The following is a 23,485-nucleotide window of genomic DNA, read 5'->3' as shown; positions in this document are numbered from 1 at the left end:
TTTTTTATAAGCTTTTTTCACAACTCTTTTAGACCAATGCGAAGTTTTGCGGTGACGGCAAAGCTAGCGACACTTAGCATGCTAACTGTACACTTCCTGTTCGCACGTTTGGAGAATTCCAGTTTGTGTTTGCGAGCCTTGATCCGACAGACCTCTCCTGCAGTTGGCGCCTTGTCTGCGTGGTAGCACCTGATTGGCCACTCCTGGTCCTTCACCGCGCCTTTAAAAGGACCCGCCCCCTGCCACTCCTCGCCGCTGGATTCTGTCAGTGAGCCGCTCGCCACTTTTGACCCGTGTGTCTGTCAAACTGTTGTAAAATCCAGACTCTTGCACTCCTTTGATTTAGTTCTGAGACTGTTTTGTTTCGGTCGGTTGCGATTTACGTTGAGCTTCCTTTTGTTATTTAGTTCGCTGTACGGTTGTCCCTCGCTATATCGCGGTTCGCCTTTCACGTTCTCGCTGTTTCGCTGATTTTTTTGTGCAAATTAACATGTTTTTTTTTTACACTGTATGAACGTGCATTGTGTTCTGCGTCCTGATTGGCTGTTGGACTGTAGACCATTGTCCATCAGTCTCCTCCCACAATGTCGATGAAACGTTCTGCACTGACAAAGGCGCCGACGAAGGTTTGAACTTTGAGAGAGTTTAAAAAGTGTAAAAGTGTATAAATCGGGGGGTGTCAAACTCAAATTATCATCAGGTATTCCCACAAAAAAAAAAAACTCTGTTAAAATCTTCTCAAACGTCGTCGCTCTTTTCAAAATACATGAGGAAATACGCCAATTCTTGTGGATTTTACGGATAAACTTCATTATTTGTTGACTCTTTTGCGATGGGGGTACACACCGCGAGTAACACGTGGGTTTGGGGTTTACCGATTCGGCGGAATCTTCTTTTATATTGTACTGCGGGCCGCAAAATATCGCCTCGCGGGCCGCAATTAGCAACCGGGCCGCGAGTTTATATACACTCCTGGTATAAAGTGTGTGGTGAGGGGTTTTACAGCTGCAAAACATAGAGAATAATTGTAAAAAATAAAGCTGATACTTCGCGGATTTCGAGTATTTCGGGTTATTTTTAGAACGTGACCCCCGCGATAAACGACGGACGGATGTACAACAAAGTTCACGACGATTGTAACCCTCACATTCACTTATTATTTACCCTTTTACCATCTGGCGCTAGAGTACGCAATCCCCTGACCGGCCACTCCGCCTGTCAATCACGAGGAAAGTTCCCGGCGTCCAGACCCAAGTATCGAAGTAGCGTGTACTCCGTATTCCCCCGTAACTCGTGTAGAAGTTCCAAGGTCGCGCCGCACATAAACGTCCACTGACCAATGGCTTTGTCGACCCGTGCGACCTCATTGTCGTCTTTAACATAAGCGGCGCTGATAAAGCCCGTCGGAGCGGACAGTGATGTATGAACGCCACATCCTCGGCCTTGACACGGGACTTTATAGGCCCCGCCCCCATTCAGAGCCAAGGTCGGCCTTATTGAAATGTCCCTATTACAAACAGCGAATGGCTTAAGGTGTCAACGGCTTTATATCCACGCTGGAAAGTCATCTCCCTGAACTGTAAAAAGAGATATTATGGACTCACGGCGTGTTTATATGTAACTGGAAGCGTGTTTTTTTTTTCATTTTATGGACTGAAAACACTGATATATGTTATTCCCTTCAGTCCGATACATAAAGCAGATTAGTCTTGATTTGGTAAAGCAGACGAGAGCAAGGACAAAGACTAGAAAATATAAATACGCCAACGAAGAAGTGGATTAAATATGTGAGAAAGTGAAATTGATTACGCGTGTTTATATAAATGGACAGAGCTAATGGCCGCCATGGTCCAAAGAAGACGTGAGCATGTGTGCGCGTCCGGCTCCATCGACTCGTCATTTTGGTCTTAAATGTTCGTATTAACCCTCTACATGATCCTGGGGTTTTTATTTTGTTGTTGCGTCTGTGAATCAAATTATGAACATTAAAAACAGACAAATCAGGCGCCTTCTTTTCCCGAGGCCCAATTGATCATAATCAATACTTTTTTAAGGCAAATTTGGCCCTTGGTGAAAAGAGTTTGGGCACCGCTGACGAGAGTTAGCAATAGGTTTGAGTGACAGCGTTGCTTTTTTTCTTTATTTATTTATTTATTTTTTTTAGTTTTCATACAAGCTTCATTTGTATGAGTTTCATTTCCCTGGAGCTTGCTTATTTATTATTTATTTTAGTTTTTATTTATTTATTTATTATTTATTTTAGTTTTTATTTATTTATTTTAATTTTTTTAATGAGCTTCATTTGGATGAGTTTCATTTAACTGGAGTCAAACATTATTTATTTATTATTTTTTATTTATATTTTGTATTATTCATTTTAGTTTTTATTTATTTATTTTTATATGAGCTTCATTTGGATGAGCTTCATTTAACTTGAGCCAAACATTATTATTATTTTTTTTTAAATTTATTTATATTTTGTATTATTTATTTTAGTTTTTATTTATTTACTTTTTATTTTTTAATTTTTTAAATGAGCTTCATTTGGATGAGCTTCATTTATTTATTTATTTATATTTTGTATTATTTGTTTTAGCTTTTATTTATTTATTTTATATGAGCTTCATTTATTTATTTATTTATATTTATTTATTTATATTTTTTATTATTTGTTTTAGTTTTTATTTATTTATTTTATATGAGCTTCATTTATTTATATTTATTTATTTATATGTATTTATTTATATTTTTTATTGCTTGTTTTAGTTTTTATTTATTGTATTTTAATTGTTTTATTTTTATACGAGCCTCATTTGGAGCTGAACACTGTGGGGGACGTCACACATTTAGTCCACGTCTTTACACAGTTCGGGGCCAAAACACATTTTCGTGGAGGACTTTTCTGGACTTGTGAAACTGTGTTGAATATTTTAAATCCAGGACCACGTCGCTCGTCACATTCCTCTCGTTCTCGTTCGTCTGATTTAAACCCAGAGAAGAAGAACTCGGCTCCAGTAGAACTCACTGTTACTGAATCACATTAACTAGAAACGAGCGCTTTATGCAAATGAGTCAAATGTGATTTAAAGGGGAGGTTTCGCTCATATGAAAACCACACGTTTCATATGAACAAAGTTAATCCAATAAACATAAACAGGAAATGAAGGCGAGCGGCTCCGGTGGGAGGAAATCGGGTGAAGAAAAGAATTCTTCAGTTTTGTGACGGATATTGAAAAAATATATTGAATTTTAACATTTTAAAAGTTCTGACATTGACTCGACTGAACAAATACTAGACGTGTTTTTATCTAAGGCTTTATATTTTGCCAGTACTGCAACTATTACTACTACTACTGCTGCTATTACTTCTGCTACTACTGCTCCTCTTACTGTTATTACTGCTACTACTAATACTAGTGCTGCTACTACTACTACTACTTCTACTACTACTGCTGGTATTGCTACTACTACTACTATGACTGCTACTACTGTTACTTCTATGACTGCTGCTATGGTTACTTTTACTACTACTACTACTACTATATGTTGAGAGTAAACTGCCTATAGTTTTGAGCTGCTGTGTAGTCTCTGTATTCTGTGTACTCTGTGTATTCTGTGTACTCTGTGTAGTGTAGTCTGTGTACTCTGTACCCTCTGTGTACTCTGTGTCCTCTGTGTCCTCTGTGTACTCCTGTGTACTCCTGTGTACTCTGTGTAGTGTACTCTGTGTACTCTGTGTCCTCTGTGTACTGTATACTCTGTGTACTCTGTGTAGTGTACTCTGTGTACTCCTGTATACTCCTGTGTACTCTGTACTCTGTGTACTCTGTGTACTCCTGTGTACTCTGTACTCTGTGTACTCTGTGTACTCTGTACTCTGTGTAGTGTACTCTGTGTACTGTGTACTCCGTGTACTCTGGACATAAGCAGTAAACAGACGGCTCTCTGTGTTTCCGCTGATTCATCGATACCTCCAGCGTTTTGCACTTCCCGTCCAGCCGGCTGCACAGGCGCTGGTAGTTGGCCACGAGCACGTCCAGCTCCGAGCGCAATGCATCGTGGGCCGTGGGCGGGGCTTTGGCGATGAAGCTGTTCACACTGTCGGTCAGAAGCTTCACCTTGATCTCTTTGGAGTGCACCTCCTCCTGGCCTTTCTGCGAACACACGGAAACGAATCAGAAAGAAAACAACAAAACACCATCCTGTCGTTTTACTCTGAACTCGTTTTACTCTAAACGCCCTGTTCTGTTTATTTGAGCTGAACGCGTCTTACCCAGTACAGACGTACGGCATAAACAGCTTCAATAATCAGGAAGTGCACAGTTAGCATGTGTCGTTTGCTTTACCGTCACTGCAAAACTCCACACTGGTCAATCAGAGTCGTGGAAAATGCTTGTAAACTCATCGTGGTGAATAATTTGGATGTTCGTAAAAACAAAGTCACTGAGGAAAAACTAGTTCTGTGTTTTAAACTAATTACAATAACGCGTCATTTCTAAAGTCACATTATGGTTTCATATTATTACAGGGACATTATAAATACATAAAATTGTATGAAATAGTTAAAATATATTATAATTAACACATTTAAATTAATTCACACACACATAGTACAAGGCTGAAGTTTATTTTACATTTTTATAACTTTTTTTTATACATTTTTTTGTTAGGCATGATTTTGTATATTTATTATTATTATTATTATTATTATTATTACATTTTATTATTACTGTATGTATATGTTTTTTTTATCCTTATTGTGTATTTATTTATTTATTTATTTATTTATTTTCTTTGTATTTGCCGGGAAACATGTGGGAGGTTTAAAAAGGGGAAATAAATGATCAAAATGTAACTTATATAACTGCAGATGAAATCAACACTTATTAAAATTGATTTTAAAAAAATATATATATCATAAAAAAATAAAAATAAATAAAACCGCTGAGGTGGAATGTAATGAAGTACAAGTAGTAAAGTACTATCATTAAGTACACGTTTTAGGCAACTTAAATTGTAGTTGTCTTTACATTAAGTATCTTGATCTTTACTTCAGTCTCATCTGTGTAATCAGATGAGAGTGGAAGTACTTTTACTTCAAAGTGGAAGTACTTTTACTTCAAAGTGGAAGTACTTTTACTTCAGTACATTTCAGAGCAGTATTTGTACTTTATACTCTACTACATTGTGAACTGGACTGAACAGGCTCTGTGCTCCTCCTCTTATCTCTCTCCTCCTCGCTCTCCTCTTCTTCCTCTCTCTCTCTCCTCTCCAGCTCTGTTCCCTCTCCTTTTCTTCCTCTCTCTCTCCTCCTCCTCTCTTCAGTTCTTCTCCTCTCTAGCTCTCTGGTCCCTCTGCTCCTCTCTAGCCTCCTCCTCACTCTCCTCTTTTTCTCTCCAGCTCTGTTCCCTCTACTCCTCTTCCTCCTCTCTGTCTGTTCTGTCTGCTCCTCCTCTCTCTCCCCTTTTCTCCACCTCTCTGTTCCTCCTGCTCTTTCCTCTTCTTCTCTCCAGCTCTCCGTTTCCTCTGCGCTCCTTCCCTTTTTCTCTCCTCCTCCTCTCTATCTCTCTCTCTCTCTGTCTCTCCTCCTTTTCTCTCCAGCTCTCTGTTCCTTCTGCTCCTCTTCCTCCTCTCTTTCTTTCTCTCCTTCTTTCTCCAGCTGTCTGTTCTGTCTGCTCCTCTCTCCTCCTCTCCAGCTCTGTTTCCTCTGCTCTCCTCCCCTTTTCTCTCTTCCTCTCTCTCATCTTCCTCTTCTCTTCCTCCTCCTCCTCTTTCCCTCCTCTTCTCTCCAGCTCTCTGTTCCCTCTGCTCTCCTCCTCTTTTTCTCTCCTCCCCCTCTCTCTCTCTCCTCCTTCATCAAAATCACTCATAAAACTCAAACTCATCTGCACAAAATACTTCACTTTGTACTCCTTTAGCGCAGGTACTTTAATAGACTTTTTCACGCGATACTTTTACTTTTCCTTGAGTACTTTTACTTTTCCTCCTGTATCTGTACTTTCACTTAAGTCCTTCTTCCACCACTGACAGTAACAATCGTGCGCTCTTTTTGGTCAAAGTGAAACGTGTCGCGTCTTTCTGCTGAATAAACCCTCCTCTTCTTCTTCTTCTTCTTCTTCTTCGATCAGCCCCACGAGACGCAATATTTATACGAGACACAATATTTATACGCGCCGCAGAACAAAAATAGTCCGTCTAATGGTCTGAAGGAACAACTGAATCAATGCGTCTCGTGTTGACAGAGTCTGGAGCCGCGAAAAGACGAGGAGCCGGGGACGAGCGGCGAACGCGTCGAGGGATTAGGAATGAAAACGATCGGAGGAAATAAAGCGGTAAACCCCGAGACCAAAACAAACGAGCGGGAGATTAGCGAGAGCAGACGACGCGAAATCAATTTGTAATTTTCAGCTTTTGGCCCGGGTGAAGTTTTTCGGCGGCGTTGAGTTTTTGACATCGCCGGCGTTGGACGTGAAAACAAAAACGAGAGCGCTAGCTTACACGCGATCAAAAGTAAAGACGAAAAGCTAAGACGTCGATTCGTATTGTTGACGTTTTTTTTAAATCAATACCTCTACATTTACACTTTACAAATGAACAACACTTGAGTGAAATACTTTTACACACGTACAATACTTTTTACGTTCGAAAAATAAAACGAAATAAGCGAAATCCGCGAAGTATCAGCGTTATTTTTTGTAGTTATTTTATATATATAAGTATAAAAATCTGTGAAATGTGAAGCGCGATATAGAGACAACTGTGGTTTTTATGCTTAAAGTACATTTTTAAACACTTAAATACTTTTACTTCAGTCGTTTTTTTCATGTGATACTTTTACTTGAGTGGCTTTTTACCTCAGTATCTGTACTTTCACTTAAGTAACAAAAGTATGAGTATATAACTTCACGTCTTTGTTACGGTCGCACTGAAAACCGGACATTGTTACCCATTTTTTGACTTATTCTCCAGAAAACACGGTACTCAGTTTGTTCCTTAAGTAAAAGTACAGACACCAGAGCAACGAAATACTTAAGAAAAAGTAGAAGTATCACATGAAAAAATCAGCTTTAGTAAAAGTATTAAAGAACCTGCTTAAAAATGTACTTGGAGAGTAAAGAGTAAAAGTATTTGACGCAGATTTTGAGGTAAAAATACTGTATTTTCTGGACTATAAGTTGCATTTTTTTAGTTTTCATAGTTTGTCCGGGGGTGCGACTTATACTCAGATGTGTGGAATATAATTTCACGTCTTTTTTACGGTCGCACTGAAAACTACATTTTTTTTCTTCATTATTATGTTTTTTTTTAACTTATTTTCCAGAACGACTTATAATCTGGAAAATACAGTCCTCAGTTTTGTTAGTTAAATAAAAGTACAAATACCAGAGCAAAGAAATACTCAAGAAGTAAAAGTATCACATGAAAACGTCTGCTTTAGTAAAAGTGTTAAAGTACTTGTTTAAAAATGTACTTAGAGAGTAAAGAGTAAAAGTATTTCACGCAGATTCTGAGGTAAAAATACTGTATTTTCTGGATTATACTTTTTCTTTTCATAGTTTGTCCGGGGGTGCGACTTATACTCAGATGCGTGGAATATAAGTCACATTTGAGTATATAATTTCACATTTTTGTTGAAGTCGCACTGACAACCGCGTTTTTTTCTTCATTATTATGCATTTTTTACTTATTTTCCAGAGCGATTTATAGTCCAGAAAATACGGTACTCAGTTGTTAGTTAAGTAAAAGTACAAATACCAGAGCAAAGAAATAATCAAAAAGTAAAAGCATCTGTTACCTGTTTAAAAATGTACTTAGAGAGTAAAGAGTAAAAGTATTTCACCCGATTTTGAGGTACAAAGTAACGTATTTTCCGGATTATACGTCGCACTTCTTTTCCTTTTCATAGTTCGTGGAATATAAATCGCATCTGAGTAAATAATTTCACATTATTACGCATTTTTTGACTTACTCTCCAGAAAATACGGTACACAGTTTTGTTAGTTAAATAAAAATACAGATACCACGGGCAAAGAAATACTCAAAAAGTAAAAGTTTTAAAATGTACTTGGAGAGTTAAGATTTTCTGGACTATAAGTTGCACTTTTTCTTTTCAAAGTTTGGCCAAAGGTGCGACTTATACTCAGATAAAGAGTAAAGAGTAAAAGTATTTCACGCAGATTTTGAGGTAAAAAGTAACGTATTTTCCGGATTATACGTCGCACTTCTTTTCCTTTTCATAGTTTGTGGAATATAAATCACATCTGAGTAAATAATTTCACATCTTCGTTTCGGTCACACTGAAAACTACATTTTTTTCTTTATTGTTACGCATTTTTTGACTTATTTTCCAAATTATAGTCCGGAAAATACCGTACTTCACTCACAACTGCATCAGCGATATCGACGGGGGGGACTAAGGCGTCTTTTGTCCCTAGCGTCTCATAAACCCAGAATTGGACTCTCTTCCTGTTCGTTTATATTCGACGTGGGGCCCATGTGAGGCTTTTTACCCCGGTCCCTCAATTTCCCGTCGACGTCCCTGCGCGAAATGCTAAAAATCCAACTCGTAAACTATGCAGACTTTTTTTTTTTTAAATGTGTAGGAGGAGATGGACTACAGCAATTTGTGAGCTCGCCGTGACCCGAGCTCCCGACTGGACTTTGACAAACAGGACTGCGGCGCTCCCGTGTAATCCCCAAAGCATTAAAATTTAAAACAAAGCCAGACAAACCAGATGCTAATTAAAATCGAACCAAAACGCGCGGACGGGCTAGCGGACAATGGAGCGCGCCGGGGAAATAGCAGAAAACCGCGTCCGTGTCTGCAGGAAAATAAAAAGTACCGTGTGAAGTGTGGGAGGACGGAGTCAGGGCGCCCCGACTGACAGCAAGCGTCGACTTCACAATGAACGCCGCTCTGGGAAAGTAATAGAAACGCCGCGAGAGTGGAGGAAATTTGAAAATGTTGCGTAACAAATAGTGCATGTTTTCCGTTCCGAGTCGTTTTTTTCTTTTTTTTTTGCTCATGTCTGCTCATATTACGCTCATATCCCCCTGATCTGTGTAATAATGTCGTTTCCTCGTCGCAAACAGACCCGGATTTCTTCTCCCGGACAGAAAACGCGGCCCCCCCCCCCCCCCCCCTGTTCCACCTCGTGATGTCATCGTGTGGCGATACAGGAAGTGCTCCGCTGTGTTTTTATAAACTCACACACGCCTTCGCTAAAGTCGCAGGGATCATTTCAGCCCCGGAATTGACAATACGGACTGAGCGAAAAGTAAAAGGAGCTGTTAGCTTGAAAACTACCACTTTATGACATCACAAGGTGGAACAGAGCGTTTTGGAGGTTTGGAGATGTTTTCAAGCTAACAATCCGGGATTACGCAAACATGTGTCACAACTCCAGGTCTGTTTTTGAGGAGGTAACAACATTAGAACACGGATTAACGCTCACATGAGTCAACTTTGCGTAGTATCGGGCCTTTAACCCCATAGCGTCGGATGCTATCGCCGCCATTACCGCCATTACCGCCATTACCGCCATTACCGCAATGAAACGACATCTCAAAACAGCTCGCCTAGATGTTTTTCAGTCATAAAAATCACGTTGAAGGAAGTATCAGCGTGTACTTTCCCCTTTTTTCCACACATAACTACCTTTATTTTACACATCCATCCTTATTTGTGCGTTAACGCGTCGAATAAGTGACTGGTAGAATCCCGCCGGCTCCTGCGCTCTGATTGGTCGTCTTCATCTTTAGCGTAGTGACAGAGCGCCGTGCCTCTGCTTTGAGACGCCGTTTGAATTTACAGGAAGCACAATCGGTTGCGGAGTTACGGTGATGGAAAGTCCGTAACCGCGAGTCTAACGGCGGCGACAGCATCCGACGCTATAGGGCTAATTCAAATTAAACCCAAAGCGAACAAATGTGTCGTCAGAGAAACACAGATTGATCGGTCTCAAAACTGGACATATTCTAATTTTAACTCTTAAAATCTTCATATTGTTGCATATTTCAAAGCTCAGATAAACGCCGCGTCAGGGAGGGCATCTGGGTTAAAATGTCCCTAATATTGGACTAGCAAAACAAATGTGTTTATTTTATGAGGTGAAAAAAGAGGTGGAGTCTTTATTTACAATATGCAGTACAAAGGTCCTCATACTACTACTATTATTACTTCAACAACAACTACTACTACTACTTCTACTACTATTACTCCAACATCTACTACTACTATTATTACAGCATCAATTACTAATACTACTTCAACAACAACAACTAATACTACTTCTACTACAATAAACTACAACTACTACCATTAAGCCAACAATTACTACTACTTCCACAACAACTACGACTACTATTAGTATAACGCCAAGGATTACTACTATTTCCACAATTACAGTTACTACTACTACTACTACTATTACTTCAACTACAACTAGTACTACTACTACTACATCAACAACTACTATTACTACTACTAGCATTACACCAACAATTACTACTGTTTCCACAATTACTACTACTAATACTTTTACAACTACTAGTTTTACAACATCAACTACTGCTACTACAACAAGAACTACTACTACTACTACTTCTACAACAACTCAAGCTACTACTACTACTACTCCTACTTTTAGAGCTTGTAGTTTAACTGAAGTACATTTTCCTCGCACTGCAAAGCCTCGATAAGTACTCCCTTGACTTCACTTAAACCCAGTCACTCCTCTCTCGTTTGTCCCTCCCTCTCCTCTCTCGTTTGTCCCTCCCTCTCCTCTCTCGTTTGTCCCTCCCTCTCCTCTCTCATCTGTCCCTCCCTCTCCTCTCTCATTTGTCCCTCCATCTCCTCTCTCGTTTGTCCCTCCCTCTCTCGTTTGTCCCTCCCTCTCTCGTTTGTCCCTCTCCTCTCTCATTTGTCCCTCCATCTCCTCTCTCGTTTGTCCCTCCCTCTCTCGTTTGTCCCTCTCCTCTCTCGTTTGTCCCTCCATCTCCTCTCTCATTTGTCCCTCCCTCTCCTCTCTCATTTGTCCCTCCATCTCTTCTCTCCTCTGTCCCTCCCTCTCCTCTCTCGTTTGTCCCTCCATCTCTTCTCTCCTCTGTCCCTCCCTCTCCTCTCTCGTTTGTCCCTCTCCTCTCTCGTTTGTCCCTCCCTCTCCTCTCTCGTTTGTCCCTCTCCTCTCTCATTTGTCCCTCCATCTCCTCTCTCGTTTGTCCCTCTCCTCTCTCATTTGTCCCTCCATCTCCTCTCTCATTTGTCCCTCCCTCTCCTCTCTCATCTGTCCCTCTCTCTTCTCGTTTGTCCCTCTCCTCTCTCATCTGTCCCTCCCTCTCCTCTCTCGTCTGCCCCCCCCCCCCTCCCCCCCTCGTCCCTCTCTCTATCTCACGTCTCCAGCCCGTCCCTCGGCTCACTCCGTCCTTTACCTTCAGCTCCTCCACGGCCTTGCGCAGTTCTTCCGGGGTCTTGTAGGTGAAGTCTCTCTCCAGATAGTCCTCCTCCGCCTGGTTGATCCACTCCTGCATCTCCTGCATCTCCTTCCTGAGGGCCATCGTCTTATCCAGTCCTCCTTTGAGCGCAGACTTCTTGGCGTACGCCTGGAGGAGAACAAAAATACTACAGATAAGAGCTACTCATGTCACTAAAACACACTTCACCGCACAGACTGAGCGAGTTCGACGTCACCCGCGGCGTTCGCTCCAAAATGAAGCTCATCGAGGCTAGCGGTTATAGCGGCGAATTTGGAGTCGAATTCCATATTAGCGAGCGATTACGGGCGGGTTTCCGGGTCCAACGACTCTAACTGCCGCCGTCAGACTCGCCGTTTTGGTCTTAAAATGTTCTTATTGACCCGTTCGACGTGATCCTGGGGTTTTTATTCCGCTTTTGTGTCCGTGAAAATCAAATCAGACGTCTTCTTTCCCCCGTGGTCACTTCCGCTAGCGTTAGCAACAGGTTTGATTGACAGCGTTGCTAAGTGGCCAATCCCTACAAAACCAGTGGCGTTACCTTCAACAGCCTCGCTCCTGATTGGCTCTTTGGTTGCTATGATACTCACGGTCGGAAACTCGCCGCTATAACCGCTAGCCTCGATGAGCGTAATTTGACTGAAGCCGAACGCTGTGGGTGACGTCAACGACTCGGTATAGCATTAAACATCTATTTCCATGGGGACAAGCAGGTGACGTCACCAGATAAAGTTACAGGTCAGATCTGCGGAGAGGCGGCGGCGAAGGGTATCATAGCAACCAAAGAGCCAATCCGGAGCGAGGCCGTTGAAGCTAAAGCCTCTTCTCGCTCACGCCGCTAGTTTAGCAGGGAGCAGGCACTTAGCAACGCTGTCAATCAAACCTGTTGCTAACGCTAACGGGGAAAGAAGGCGCCTGATTTGTCTGTTATTAATGTTCATATCTTGATTTAGTGAAATAAAAAACTCCAGGATCATGTAGCGCGGGTTTATACGAACATTTAAGACCAAAACGACGATTCTGACAGCAGCAGCTACAGAGAGAGGCGACGGTTTTTCAATAGAAAGTGAATTGGAGCCAGAGTCGATGGAGCCGAAAGCGCGCACACGCTCACTTTCTACTTATAACGCGGCGGCTAGCACGTTAGCTCTGTCCGTTTACATATACAGTCCATGGATGTGACACACGCGGAGCCAATTTCGTAGCTGTTACCTAGCGACCGTAACGCTAACAAGAGCCAAAACGTGTCAGGATTACACAATAGTTATGATTAGACGAATAAAACCGAATGACAACACCTTTATTTGGTTAAATCGGTGGTTAAATCAGCTCCATGCGCATAAATAACTCCTGAATCTGAAGTTTCACAGACCTGCTTGCAGACCATCTCCCACTGCGCGTTCAGCGAGTCCAGCTCTTTTTGGATGTGAATTGCAAATGGCGGCTCGGCTTCTTTCTTCAAATACAGGCCCACTTCATTGATGCCGTTGACGCTGGGCTGGATGGTGTGAATGTCGTTCACCAAAGCCTGAAAACACCAAAAATGTGACAATTATTAGCGAAAAAAATAACGAGAATTTGGATCTACTTATGTGGCCTCTGTTTTTTTCATGTATTTGAGCAAAACACGCACTGGAAAAATGGTCGGAAACGGGTTGAAAACTTAAAATTTTCAGTAAAAACAGGATTTATTTATGATTTTTAAATGTTCTATATCACACATTTAGCTTTTAGCCGTGTTCCAACGCTGTTACCTCCTCAAAAACAAACCTGGAGTTGTGTTTTGTTTCATTCACACACGTCTTAGTAACTCTTTATTATAAAAAAACAAATTATAACTTAACGATTCACGAATGTCATAAATTATAAATACAGAGCGATATAAGATAAATACGTCTGATTTAAAACCGTTTAATGACGTTTGATGTTGTGTGTAGCTGTAATAGTAGAGACTGAATTAAATTATACATAAAAATAACATTAAAAAGGTCAATTTTCATGATTACGCATAAGATAAATACGTACATGTTTCAAGTTTCAAAGCCTAAACTCGATTTCATAACACGCAGCCGTTTTCCATATTATTTTTTACACAAATCCGGCGACTTTTTTCTCTTTTTTCCCCATTGTGTCTTGCCCCAATTCATAGCTTTTGTACGAGGAGCTATTGAGGTCAAAATAAATCCGCCGTGTAACGTCTGCATCTAAATATAAAGCGTTTTCCATCATCAGGAAGTGCGTCGTTAGCATTACCCTGACAGCAGAACGCCGCGCTGGTCTCTGAGAGTGCTGGAAAAAAGCTTATAAACTCATCGTGGTGAGTAACTAGGATGCCCGGAACGCCTTAAAGTGAGTGAGGAATGATTTTAGACAAACTGCAAACTGTTTAAAAGAAATTTGTTCTGTTTTCCGCATTTTAAGATGTTGAAAATCAAGAACGGCGTCTTTTAATTCTGTTATAATGGGAGTTTTCGTTGGCGTTTCAAAACGTATGAAGCCGTATTTTTAAACTCATTTCCAATTTCCGTTCTATTTGCTCAAGGCTACGTTTATAGATATTTTATGAAAGTTCCCGATTGTACGATCTCTCCAGAGGCTTTTGGTCCGGGCCGATTTGAGCCATCAGTCGTTTGATGCTACGAGCCGTTTGAAAATGAGTTTTTGCTTTTGCCGTGCCATCAAACTTTAGCTAAATATTTGCGCTGCCTGAGCAAGACAGACAAACAACAAATACTCAAAGCGTATGTGTAACTTGGGTAAAATGTTACTTTTACTTTTTATTATCCGGTTGTGTTTTCAGACCAAGGTTTAGTTTGTTTTCAGACGTTTTCGACGACATCAACGGGATTAACGAGGCAATCGAAAAACAGAAACGTTTATGTCCCTCCCTCTCCTCTCGTTTGTCCCTCCCTCTCCTCTCGTTTGTCCCTCCATCTCCTCTCTCGTTTGTCCCTCCATCTCCTCTCCTCTCGTTTGTCCCTCCATCTCCTCTCTTGGTTGTTCCCCCCTTTCCCTTCTCTCCTTTGTCCCTCCATCTCTCTCGTTTGTCCCTCCATCTCCTCTCGTTTGTCCCTCCATCTCCTCTCGTTTGTCCCTCCATTTCCTCTCCTCTCGTTTGTCCCTCCATCTCCTCTCTCGTTTGTCCCTCCCTCTCCTCTCTCATTTGTCCCTCCATCTCTCGTTTGTCCCTCCATCTCCCCTCTCGTTTGTCCCTCACCCTCTCCTCTCTCATTTGTCCCTCCATCTCTCGTTTGTCTCTTCATCTCTCCTCTCTCGTTTGTCCCTCCATCTCCTCTCCTCTCGTTTGTCCCTCCATCTCCTCTCTCGGTTGTTCCCCCCTTTCCCTTCTCTCATTTGTCCCTCCCTCTCCTCTCTTTTGTCCCTCCATCTCCTCTCTCGTTTGTCCCTCCATCTCCTCTCGTTTGTCCCTCCATCTCCTCTCCTCTGTCCCTCCATCTCCTCTCTCGTTTGTCCCTCCCTCTCTCTTCTCGTTTGTCCCTCCATCTCCTCTCTCGTTTGTCCCTCCATCTCTCGTTTGTCTCTCACCCTCTCCTCTCTCATTTGTCCCTCCATCTCCTCTCCTCTCGTTTGTCCCTCCCTCTCTCCTCTCATTTGTCCCTCCATCTCCTCTCTCATTTGTCCCTCCCTCTCCTCTCTCGTTTGTCCCTCCCTCTCCTCTCTCGTTTGTCATTTGGGAGCGTCTCGGGTTCAACCGGAAGAGCTGGAGGACATGTCTGGGGTGAGGGAAGTTTGGGAATCCGTGTTTAGACTGCTAGCCCCGGATAAGAGGAAAAAAAATGGATGGATGGAAATACAGAAACGTGCCCATGAGACTTTAAACTGAGACGAGGAGGTTTATCAGGAGGACGTTTATCAGTTTGAACATTAAATATCACGTCTTTGTAGTTTATTCAGTTCAAAATCATTGCATTCTGTATTTTTTTAAGTTCAGTTAAGTTCATTGAAATTTGGGTTGTACTCGCACACGTGGGAAACTGTCCTGAAGAAGTCGGACTGCAGATGGCGCTGTCGTCCTGCCTCAGAGGACCGGACACGTCACAGCAGCGTCACGTGACCAAATAAACTAAACCTTGGTCTGAAAAAAAGAATTAAAAGGTTTCGTATGACGCTATAATGTTGTTTCCTCGTCACAAACAGACCTGGAGTTGTGTTTTGTTTCATTCACACACGTTTAACGCACAACAACCCTGCGAGTTCTTCTTTCTCGAACTGAAAACACGATACAGGAAGTGCTCCGCTGTGTTTTTAAACTCCACACGCCTTCATTTCTAGAGTAATTTTGATGATTTCAGCGCTGAAATCTCGACTGAACTAAAGGTAAACGGAGCTGTTAACTTGAAAACTAGCACTTCATGACATCACAAGGTGGAACGGTGCATTTTGAGCTTTGAAGATATGGACAGACGAATAATAAAGGGTTACTCGAACAGGAAGGAGGTAACAACATTATAACGTGACTCGGAAGAATCCATTTTGCGTAATATAGAACCTTTAAAATCGCTTAAGACTGAAAAACCCTGTAGCGTGTTAAAGCCTTAAGGCAAAACTACATTTCCCAAGATGCATTTCAGCCCAAACACGTGTGAATGAAACAAAACACAACTCCAGGTCTGTTTTTGAGGAGATAACAGCATTAGAACACGACTAAAACCCTCACAAGACTCCATTTTGTGTAATAAACGAGCTTAAAGTGCTACGTCTGAAAGCGTCCTGTGTTATTATCATTATTTCTCTTACTGTGCACTGCTCCAGCTGCTTCTCCAACGCCTCCGAGTCTCCCAGCGCCGGCCACTCCTCGTTCAAAAACACGTCCACGTCGGCCATCCACTTTTTCAGCGTCTTCACATCGTTCTGAGTTGAAAAAAAAAAACAAGGTAACGCGCAAATCAAACAGAACATTACTTATTTAAGGCTACGGATTGACCTCAAATTGCATGAGCTTCGCCATCAGCTCCTGCAGCTTCTGAGCGCTGTCCGTGAGGGTGGAGCCAAGCCGTCTCCAACGCGCCAAGATCCCGTCCAGCTCGGCGCGGTATCTGAACAAACAAACAAACAAACAAACAAACAAACAAACAAACAAACAAACAAACATGTGACAATAATTAAAGGATTCGTTTTTAGTGGTTTATATCAGGGGCAAAGACGGCCACATCAGGAAAATGGTCGCTCTCAACGGTCCGGATGTAACGTAAAATAAATTACAGATATTACATATATATTTCCATAGATATAAAAAAATATGGCCGTGTAATTGTGTATCTCTTGATAAACTGACATTTTAACATTTTTTAACCTTGTTGTGGGCCACATAAAATGACATGGCGGGCCGCATTTAGCTCGTGGGCCTTGCGTTTGACACATGTGGTTGATACGATTAAAATGCGGTGGTTTCAGTGCAGACACGTTCGAAATGAGTCTAGAACGAAAGCGTCTATATTACGTAAATTATGTGTTACGTATATTGTTAGTTTTTCTACATCTCCAAACCGTCGAAACGCTCCGTTCCACCTTGTGATGTCATGAAGTGGTTGTTTTCAATTTAACATCTTCTTTTACTTTTTGTTTAGTTGAAATTGGCTCCACTCCAGAGCTGAAATTATCCAAATTATTCAAGAAATGAAGGTGTGTGGAGTTTCAAAAAACACGGTGGAGCACTTCCTGAATCGCCACATGATGACATCACAAGGTGGAACAGAGTGTTTTCAGTTTGAGAAAAGAGCTCAGTCTAAATACGCATGTTTTTTATGTGTTAAACGTGTGCGAATTAAACAAAACGCAACTCCAGGTCTGTTTTTTGATGAAGAAACAACATTAAAACACAGATTAAAAAATGGCATAATATGAGCCCTTTAAATTTAATATGTTTTCAGTCAATTTTATTCTCGTAATATCGTATTTGTAGGTGTTTAAAAACTGGAAAAACACTCATAGTTTCATAATAATTGGTCAAATAGAAGCAGCAATCTATTGACACGCATTTATACTTATGCATGCTCCTGTTTTTAATGTTTTAAATGGACTTATTCACTTATTTGTTAGGTTTTTTTAGGTTTTGATCACACACATTGGGCTCAGATAAATAAAATATCGACTATAATTATTCTGATTTGAAGTAGCAGGTCTCATCAAAGTCATAACTCAGACTGTTCATCGCTCAGTTTCTCATTTGTATGAACATGTGTCAAAGACGATGATCGATTGAGATGTTACAATATTTATTTATCCTCATATTTAAATAACAAACTCAAAGAACATGACACTACCGCTGTTAAATTCATGGATTACACCAGTGGTTCTCAAACAGTGGGTGCGACGCGTATGACTCCGGGAACATGCTTTTCTTTTGCCGTACTAGAATAAAGTGTAATTGCACGTCCACTGCTGTAGGTGGCAGTAGCGCTCTCATTGTCAGAGTGAGCACGGGCCCGACACCACAGAGCGAATACTACGGCGTGTACGAGCGCAAACCCGACACTGTGGACAGAGACACAGTGAACAAGAGACACTTTTGATAAAGAGACACTATAGAAAAAAATGTAAAACAGGGATGAAAAGAAAGGCGGAGACAGACGGAGGTAAAGAGACGAACAAATTCACACGGAAAGTAAAGTCCGGATAAACACTGAGCAGGAGCTGAGAGCTGCAGTATCAGGGTTTGAAAAGCTGTGTCCTGAAAAACGAGCTCATTGCAGCATTAATCCTGACGTCTTCATTTTGATAAAGAAAAAAAAAAAAGGACAAATTGTTTTTTTTCATTTTTGTCTTGTTATTGTTCCTGATCAATTAGTTTATTATTATTTATTGATTTTATTAAATTTTAATGTTTTAATGTGATATTTATTGAATTTTTATTTATTTTAATTTATTATTTTTATTTTTAAATTTAATTATATATATTTTTATTTGATTTGATATTTAATTAAATTTCATTTTATTTTATTTTTTCAGTATCAAATGGTTCAATCAGTTCTTCAAAAATGTGTACAGTTCAAATAAGCATAAAAAAAATATGAATTTCAAGGAAAAATTTTCATTTTACAAATAAAAAAAACAATGTTATTAAAGTATTTTTTGTTGTAAGTTGATCTATATTGCTTTTTTGTTTTTGTTTTTTGTTTTGTTAAATTTCTTCTTCTTCATGGGGGGACATGATAGAAAATAATTGAGAAGCACTGGATTACATAAGCGTTTGCACGTTTAAGTCGTCAGTATTGCTCTTGTCTTACTTCTGGCAGATTTCTTGCGGTGCTTTCTGGAACACGGGCTCCACGGCGGCGGTGAGGTAGTCCACTTCCCCCTGGTGCTCCTCCACTGACACCTGCAGAGCCTACGAACACAGACAAAAACACACATTTTGACTTTTTCTAAGGACGTGACCGACTCAGACCAAGTCCTCTGCGGCGTATGTGGTAAAACGATGACGTAATTTAGCCAAATAATTAGCCAAGTAGTTATAGAATTACACGGATACAACAACCAAATTAAAACATGGACAAAATTACAACAAAAAAAGTACAATTTAGCTAACTTTGTACTGCAAGATGGATTCTGCCGGACTAAACCAGGTCTAAACTCAGGATTTAACCAGATTTGAACCAGATTTGAACTTCTACTGTGCCACAACTTCACTAAAATTGTTCAAAAAAAGATCCTCGGTCTTTCCTTTTCAAACCATCAAACAGAAAAATCAGCCACAGACTCTGAAACTGTCTGTAGATTTGAATAATTTTACTAGAAATTTGAAAAAAAACCAAAACATTTCAGATAATCAAACGTTTAGTTCATTTCTTCAGTTGTTTCACTGTAAAAACCTGCACAGAATGATTTTTATGTGTTTAAACGGCAGGAAACATCACGTACTGGACATGGGGTCATTTTATTCTATTTATTTCTATTTTATTTTAATGTTAATGATGAACTGATGGTGCCAGCCTTTCTTAAATATGCAAAAGAAAAATTGGATATAATAATTTGATGGAAGCCGTGTATCTTTACAGCTTTTACTACACTGTATTTACCGTAAAACTATATTTACCGTAAATTTCGGACTATAAGCCTCTACTTTTTTCCCACGCTTTGCTTATACAACAGTGCGGATAATTTATAGATTTTTACTGCCTGATTTAACGGCCACTGGGGGGCGCTCTAACAGTAAATGCAAAGGTGAGACATGGGGGAAGATGAACTGATGCTTTTCAGACACAGTTTTAAAAAAAAGAAAAAGAAAAAAAGCGTTTCCTAAATTAAAACTAAAAAAACCTTCTGTGTAAATATCACATGTTACAAGACAAAAAACCTGCAGCGTATATTCAGGTGCGACTCTATAGTCCGAAATTTACGGTATTCTGTTTTACTGCTGGGGCTGTATTCAACACGTGGAATTATTATAAACCTTTTTTTTTATTATTATTTACTCATTTTCTTACTATTCAGTTTTATTTAGTTTAGTTTAGTTTTATTTAGTTTAGTTTTTTGGGGTCTTTTGTGTGGGAGGGTCGGGTTCTACGTTGTGTTTATTTATAACTTTTGTCATAATTTTTTGTGTAACATGAAAATCTTTACAAATAAAGTGTTAAAAAAAAAAAAAAAAGATGAACTGATCGTGTTATAATGTAATTGTGATGAAATGTGTATTTTAATGTGTGTTCAAGTGCCCAGGGACTGCACATGTGTTAAATTTTTTCTTTTGTAAGATTAATGAATTTGTACACGGTCCCTGACAAATAAAGAATAAAAAAGAAAATTTGGAAAAACACAAAACAGGATCATTTAGCAACAAGGATCTCCAAACCGGTTTATGACTTTACTTGGACAAACTCAATTTTATTTCAAAGGAATAGACTCAATACTTATAAAAAACACTCTTTCTTTCAAAAAAAATGTCATCTGGACTTAAGTCTGTTGATTCCCGACCCAAGAGACCAGCGCTAAAGTCCAGATGCCTTGAAAAAAATGGGCCGTGAACCTCTTTTTGGTTTGGCGTAACACAAACCCAACACTAAGACAATTCACTTACGTCTTCCTCCTTCTGTCATTTTGATTATATATTTGTTTTATATATTTGTTTCCGCTCCCATATATTTTGAACTTATTCCGTGGAACGCCCCAGGATCCGTTGGGACGCAGTGAAACGTTGCATCAAATGAAAAGCGATTAGCGTTTCCCTCTAATCTAAATGTGTATTACCATTTTGTTTGTTCACACTTTCACATGTTTCAATCATTTTCCAACACAAAACTAAATAAAAACTATCCCGGGTTTGTTTAGTTTAGTTTCTCAATCAGTTAAATCACCACACACTTGTTAGTTTAAACATATTTTATTCAGTTAAACGTGTCGATTCAGTTTAATACATCAATCCACTTACCTGCACCTCCACATGGTCCAGACAAAGAGGAGGCGTGGCTTATGTCGGCCATTTTATAGACATGGGTGTGGTCTCGGGCCGGACCATGTGGAGGGGAGAACTGGTTTAAGTTTGTTTATTTCTTTGTGTTAATGTCTCATGTATTTTGGTTTCAATGTTTTAAGTTTTTATAGTTTATTTTGTTAAACACTTTAGTGAAGGGACTTGGGCCTGAGATGGTTTTATATTTAAGATTCTGCTCATGTTACACCCACAGCACCTGGAGAGGAGATGGTTCGGACCAGGGGGAGGAGCTTCAGGTGCAGGAGGGTATTTAAGCAGGGCTAATTAACCAGAGATAACCAGAATTTTATTTCTTTTTTCTATTTTATTTGATTTTATTTACTTTCGCATCAGATTGTGAGCCTATTCTGTCCCATACTCCCGAACAGTAGGTGGCGGTAATGCTCCTATACAATGGTTGCCAACCGCCGTAAAACAACAACAAAAAGAAGAAGAAGAAGAAGAAGCAGAGAGAGACTTCAGTGTAGTCAGGGCACACGTGGCTTTTTCCGTTAGTTGTTTACGTTCTGTTGCTTAGTTTTGTTGCGTGCCATTAATTTTTGTAAATATGTATGATTTTTTTTGTTCATGGAATAAATAAATTTTGTCTAATGGAACTTTTTTTTTTTGAGTCTGCCTCCTACTTGATCACGTCGGGCCGGCTTCCCCACACTAAACAAAAAAACCTCAATCGTTAGAAAAACAAACCCAGTCACTGAACAGCTGATGATTTCAAACAAGAAACACCAAAAAATGAATTAACGCAAATGCTAAGAATAACAGCTAACTTTTTTTTATTGCAGTTAGACAAAATTATTATCTGAAAGGAGCTCAACCAAGCAGATTATTAACTATGGAATTAAAACCCTGGCAGCCATAACCACAATCAAATCCAACTCTGGTCAATTAACCACTAAATCCAAAATGCATAAATAATACTTTGGCTCGATATTAACTCTCTGTATTCATCAGAAATCATTTTTAAAAGCAAATCGTCTGGAATTTTCTGTACTTTTCCCGTCTGCCACACGTCTCAGAGCAGGACCGCGAGAGTCTAAATGCCTCTATTACACTACCTGAACTTTTCACACCTCTTAAGTCTATGAAAACCGGTAAATCTCACAGAATTTTACTTAAGTTTTTTGGTTCCCGCTAGGCCCACGGCGATTGGGTCGATCACTCACTCCGACACAGCAATACTGCCCTGATCTCCCTCCTTTTAGAACGAGTCCGACTTCCATAGACTGTATGTATAAATGGACGTTCCGAATAGAAAAAGATCATGAGCGCGCTTCCGGCTCTATCGACTCTGGCTCCAGTTCAGTTTCTATTGAAAAACTCTTCATTTTTGTCACAGTTTACATGTTTATCCCCAGCCCGGCTTCGTTTTCCAGCCTGTTCCGGCCCTTCTTTTGTTTGTTACCCTCCCGTTTTCCCTGCAGCTGCCTCTCGTTTTCGCTAATCATCCCAGGGTCGTCTATATAAAAGCTCATCCGAAATACTCTGTTTGTATTTCTGCAATCCCGAATCTGCATTAATCCCCGTTTGCGTTACCTGTTCCTGAGTTTATTCCCCTTATTGAATCCCCAGTGTGGAGCAGATTTCCGTTATTAAATAAGACATGACTCCTCAGTCGTTTATTCTGAATTACCCGTTTAAATCACACTTTCTGTTGTACTTTCTAAGACGTTCGACTCTTCTCTTTGTGTTGCGTTTGAGTCCAGTCCACCTGCGACATAATTTTGCTCTTAAAATGTTCGTATTAACCCGCTCTACGTGATCTTGGTATTTTTATTTCACTATTGTGTCCGTAAGCAGCTCCGGCCACTGTTGAATATAAACTTTAAAAAAATCAGGGGTCTCAAACTCGCGGCCCCTGTGCCAATTGCAACCCGCGAGATGATATTTTGTGGCCCGCAGGACAATATGAAAGTTTATTTTATACTAAATATAGCAAATTTTAGACATATCAGGCATAATTTAAACCAAGAAGCTGCACATTTATTTTTTAATGCAATGATAATGCCACACCTGACCTTTTGCGTCGCCTCCTGGTCTCAGGGCGGCAAGACGACAACGAAACCAATCCAGTCGGTCTATAAACAGGCTCTCAAAGTCCTGGATATGAAACCTTTTCGCCATCACTATTGTAAAGTCTCGAGCAAACATAAACGTTTAAACTGGGACAATCTAGTAAAATTTCAGGACGCTAACTTGGTCTTCAAAACCCTTCATGTCCTTGCTCCTCCTCCGCTCTCTACATTTACTGCCTCAAACAATCTGGTTGCGTCTCTGAGAAAAAGCTCATTTAGCCAATCTGCTTTCTCAGTTCGAGCTAACCAAACTAACTATTTATCCAAACTTTGTATTTTATGTGTGACGTTTGAGCAGATTTTAACAAAGCTTTTTTTTTTGGAATACCCAGCTTCACCCACACTCTGCCTCCCGCGGCCCCCGGATAATTTGAGTTTGAGTCCCCTGCTTTAAATTATTGGTCAAAGTTCTTGCCTCCCGTTTAGAATCTTGAGCGTTTTTTACTCACCTGGCATCAGATGATCTACACCGTCTACTTCGTGTTATAGA

The 23,485-nt window shown here is 40.2% G+C and overlaps 1 protein-coding gene across 13 annotated transcripts in view; it reads right to left on the bottom strand.

Moving 5' to 3' along the window:
- The window catches only part of dmd (dystrophin), a 500,656-nt gene that overhangs the window by 184,762 nt on the left and 292,409 nt on the right, over positions 1-23,485 (bottom strand). For all 13 annotated transcript variants that reach the window (XM_055226238.1, XM_055226248.1, XM_055226250.1 and 10 more), the window contains 6 exons: positions 18,720-18,820; positions 16,418-16,529; positions 16,231-16,344; positions 12,845-13,000; positions 11,431-11,601; positions 3,972-4,154 (listed from right to left, as the gene is read on the bottom strand). In XM_055226238.1, coding sequence (XP_055082213.1) covers positions 3,972-4,154; positions 11,431-11,601; positions 12,845-13,000; positions 16,231-16,344; positions 16,418-16,529; positions 18,720-18,820 — 837 coding nt within the window. The remainder of the gene's footprint in view (positions 1-3,971; positions 4,155-11,430; positions 11,602-12,844; positions 13,001-16,230; positions 16,345-16,417; positions 16,530-18,719; positions 18,821-23,485) is intronic.

The sequence above is a fragment of the Periophthalmus magnuspinnatus genome, chromosome 2, assembly GCF_009829125.3.
Source record: "Periophthalmus magnuspinnatus isolate fPerMag1 chromosome 2, fPerMag1.2.pri, whole genome shotgun sequence".
Taxonomy (NCBI): Eukaryota; Metazoa; Chordata; class Actinopteri; order Gobiiformes; family Gobiidae; genus Periophthalmus; species Periophthalmus magnuspinnatus.
The sequence above is the reverse complement of the archived record's forward strand: the minus strand, read 5'-3'. Positions and strand labels throughout refer to the sequence as shown.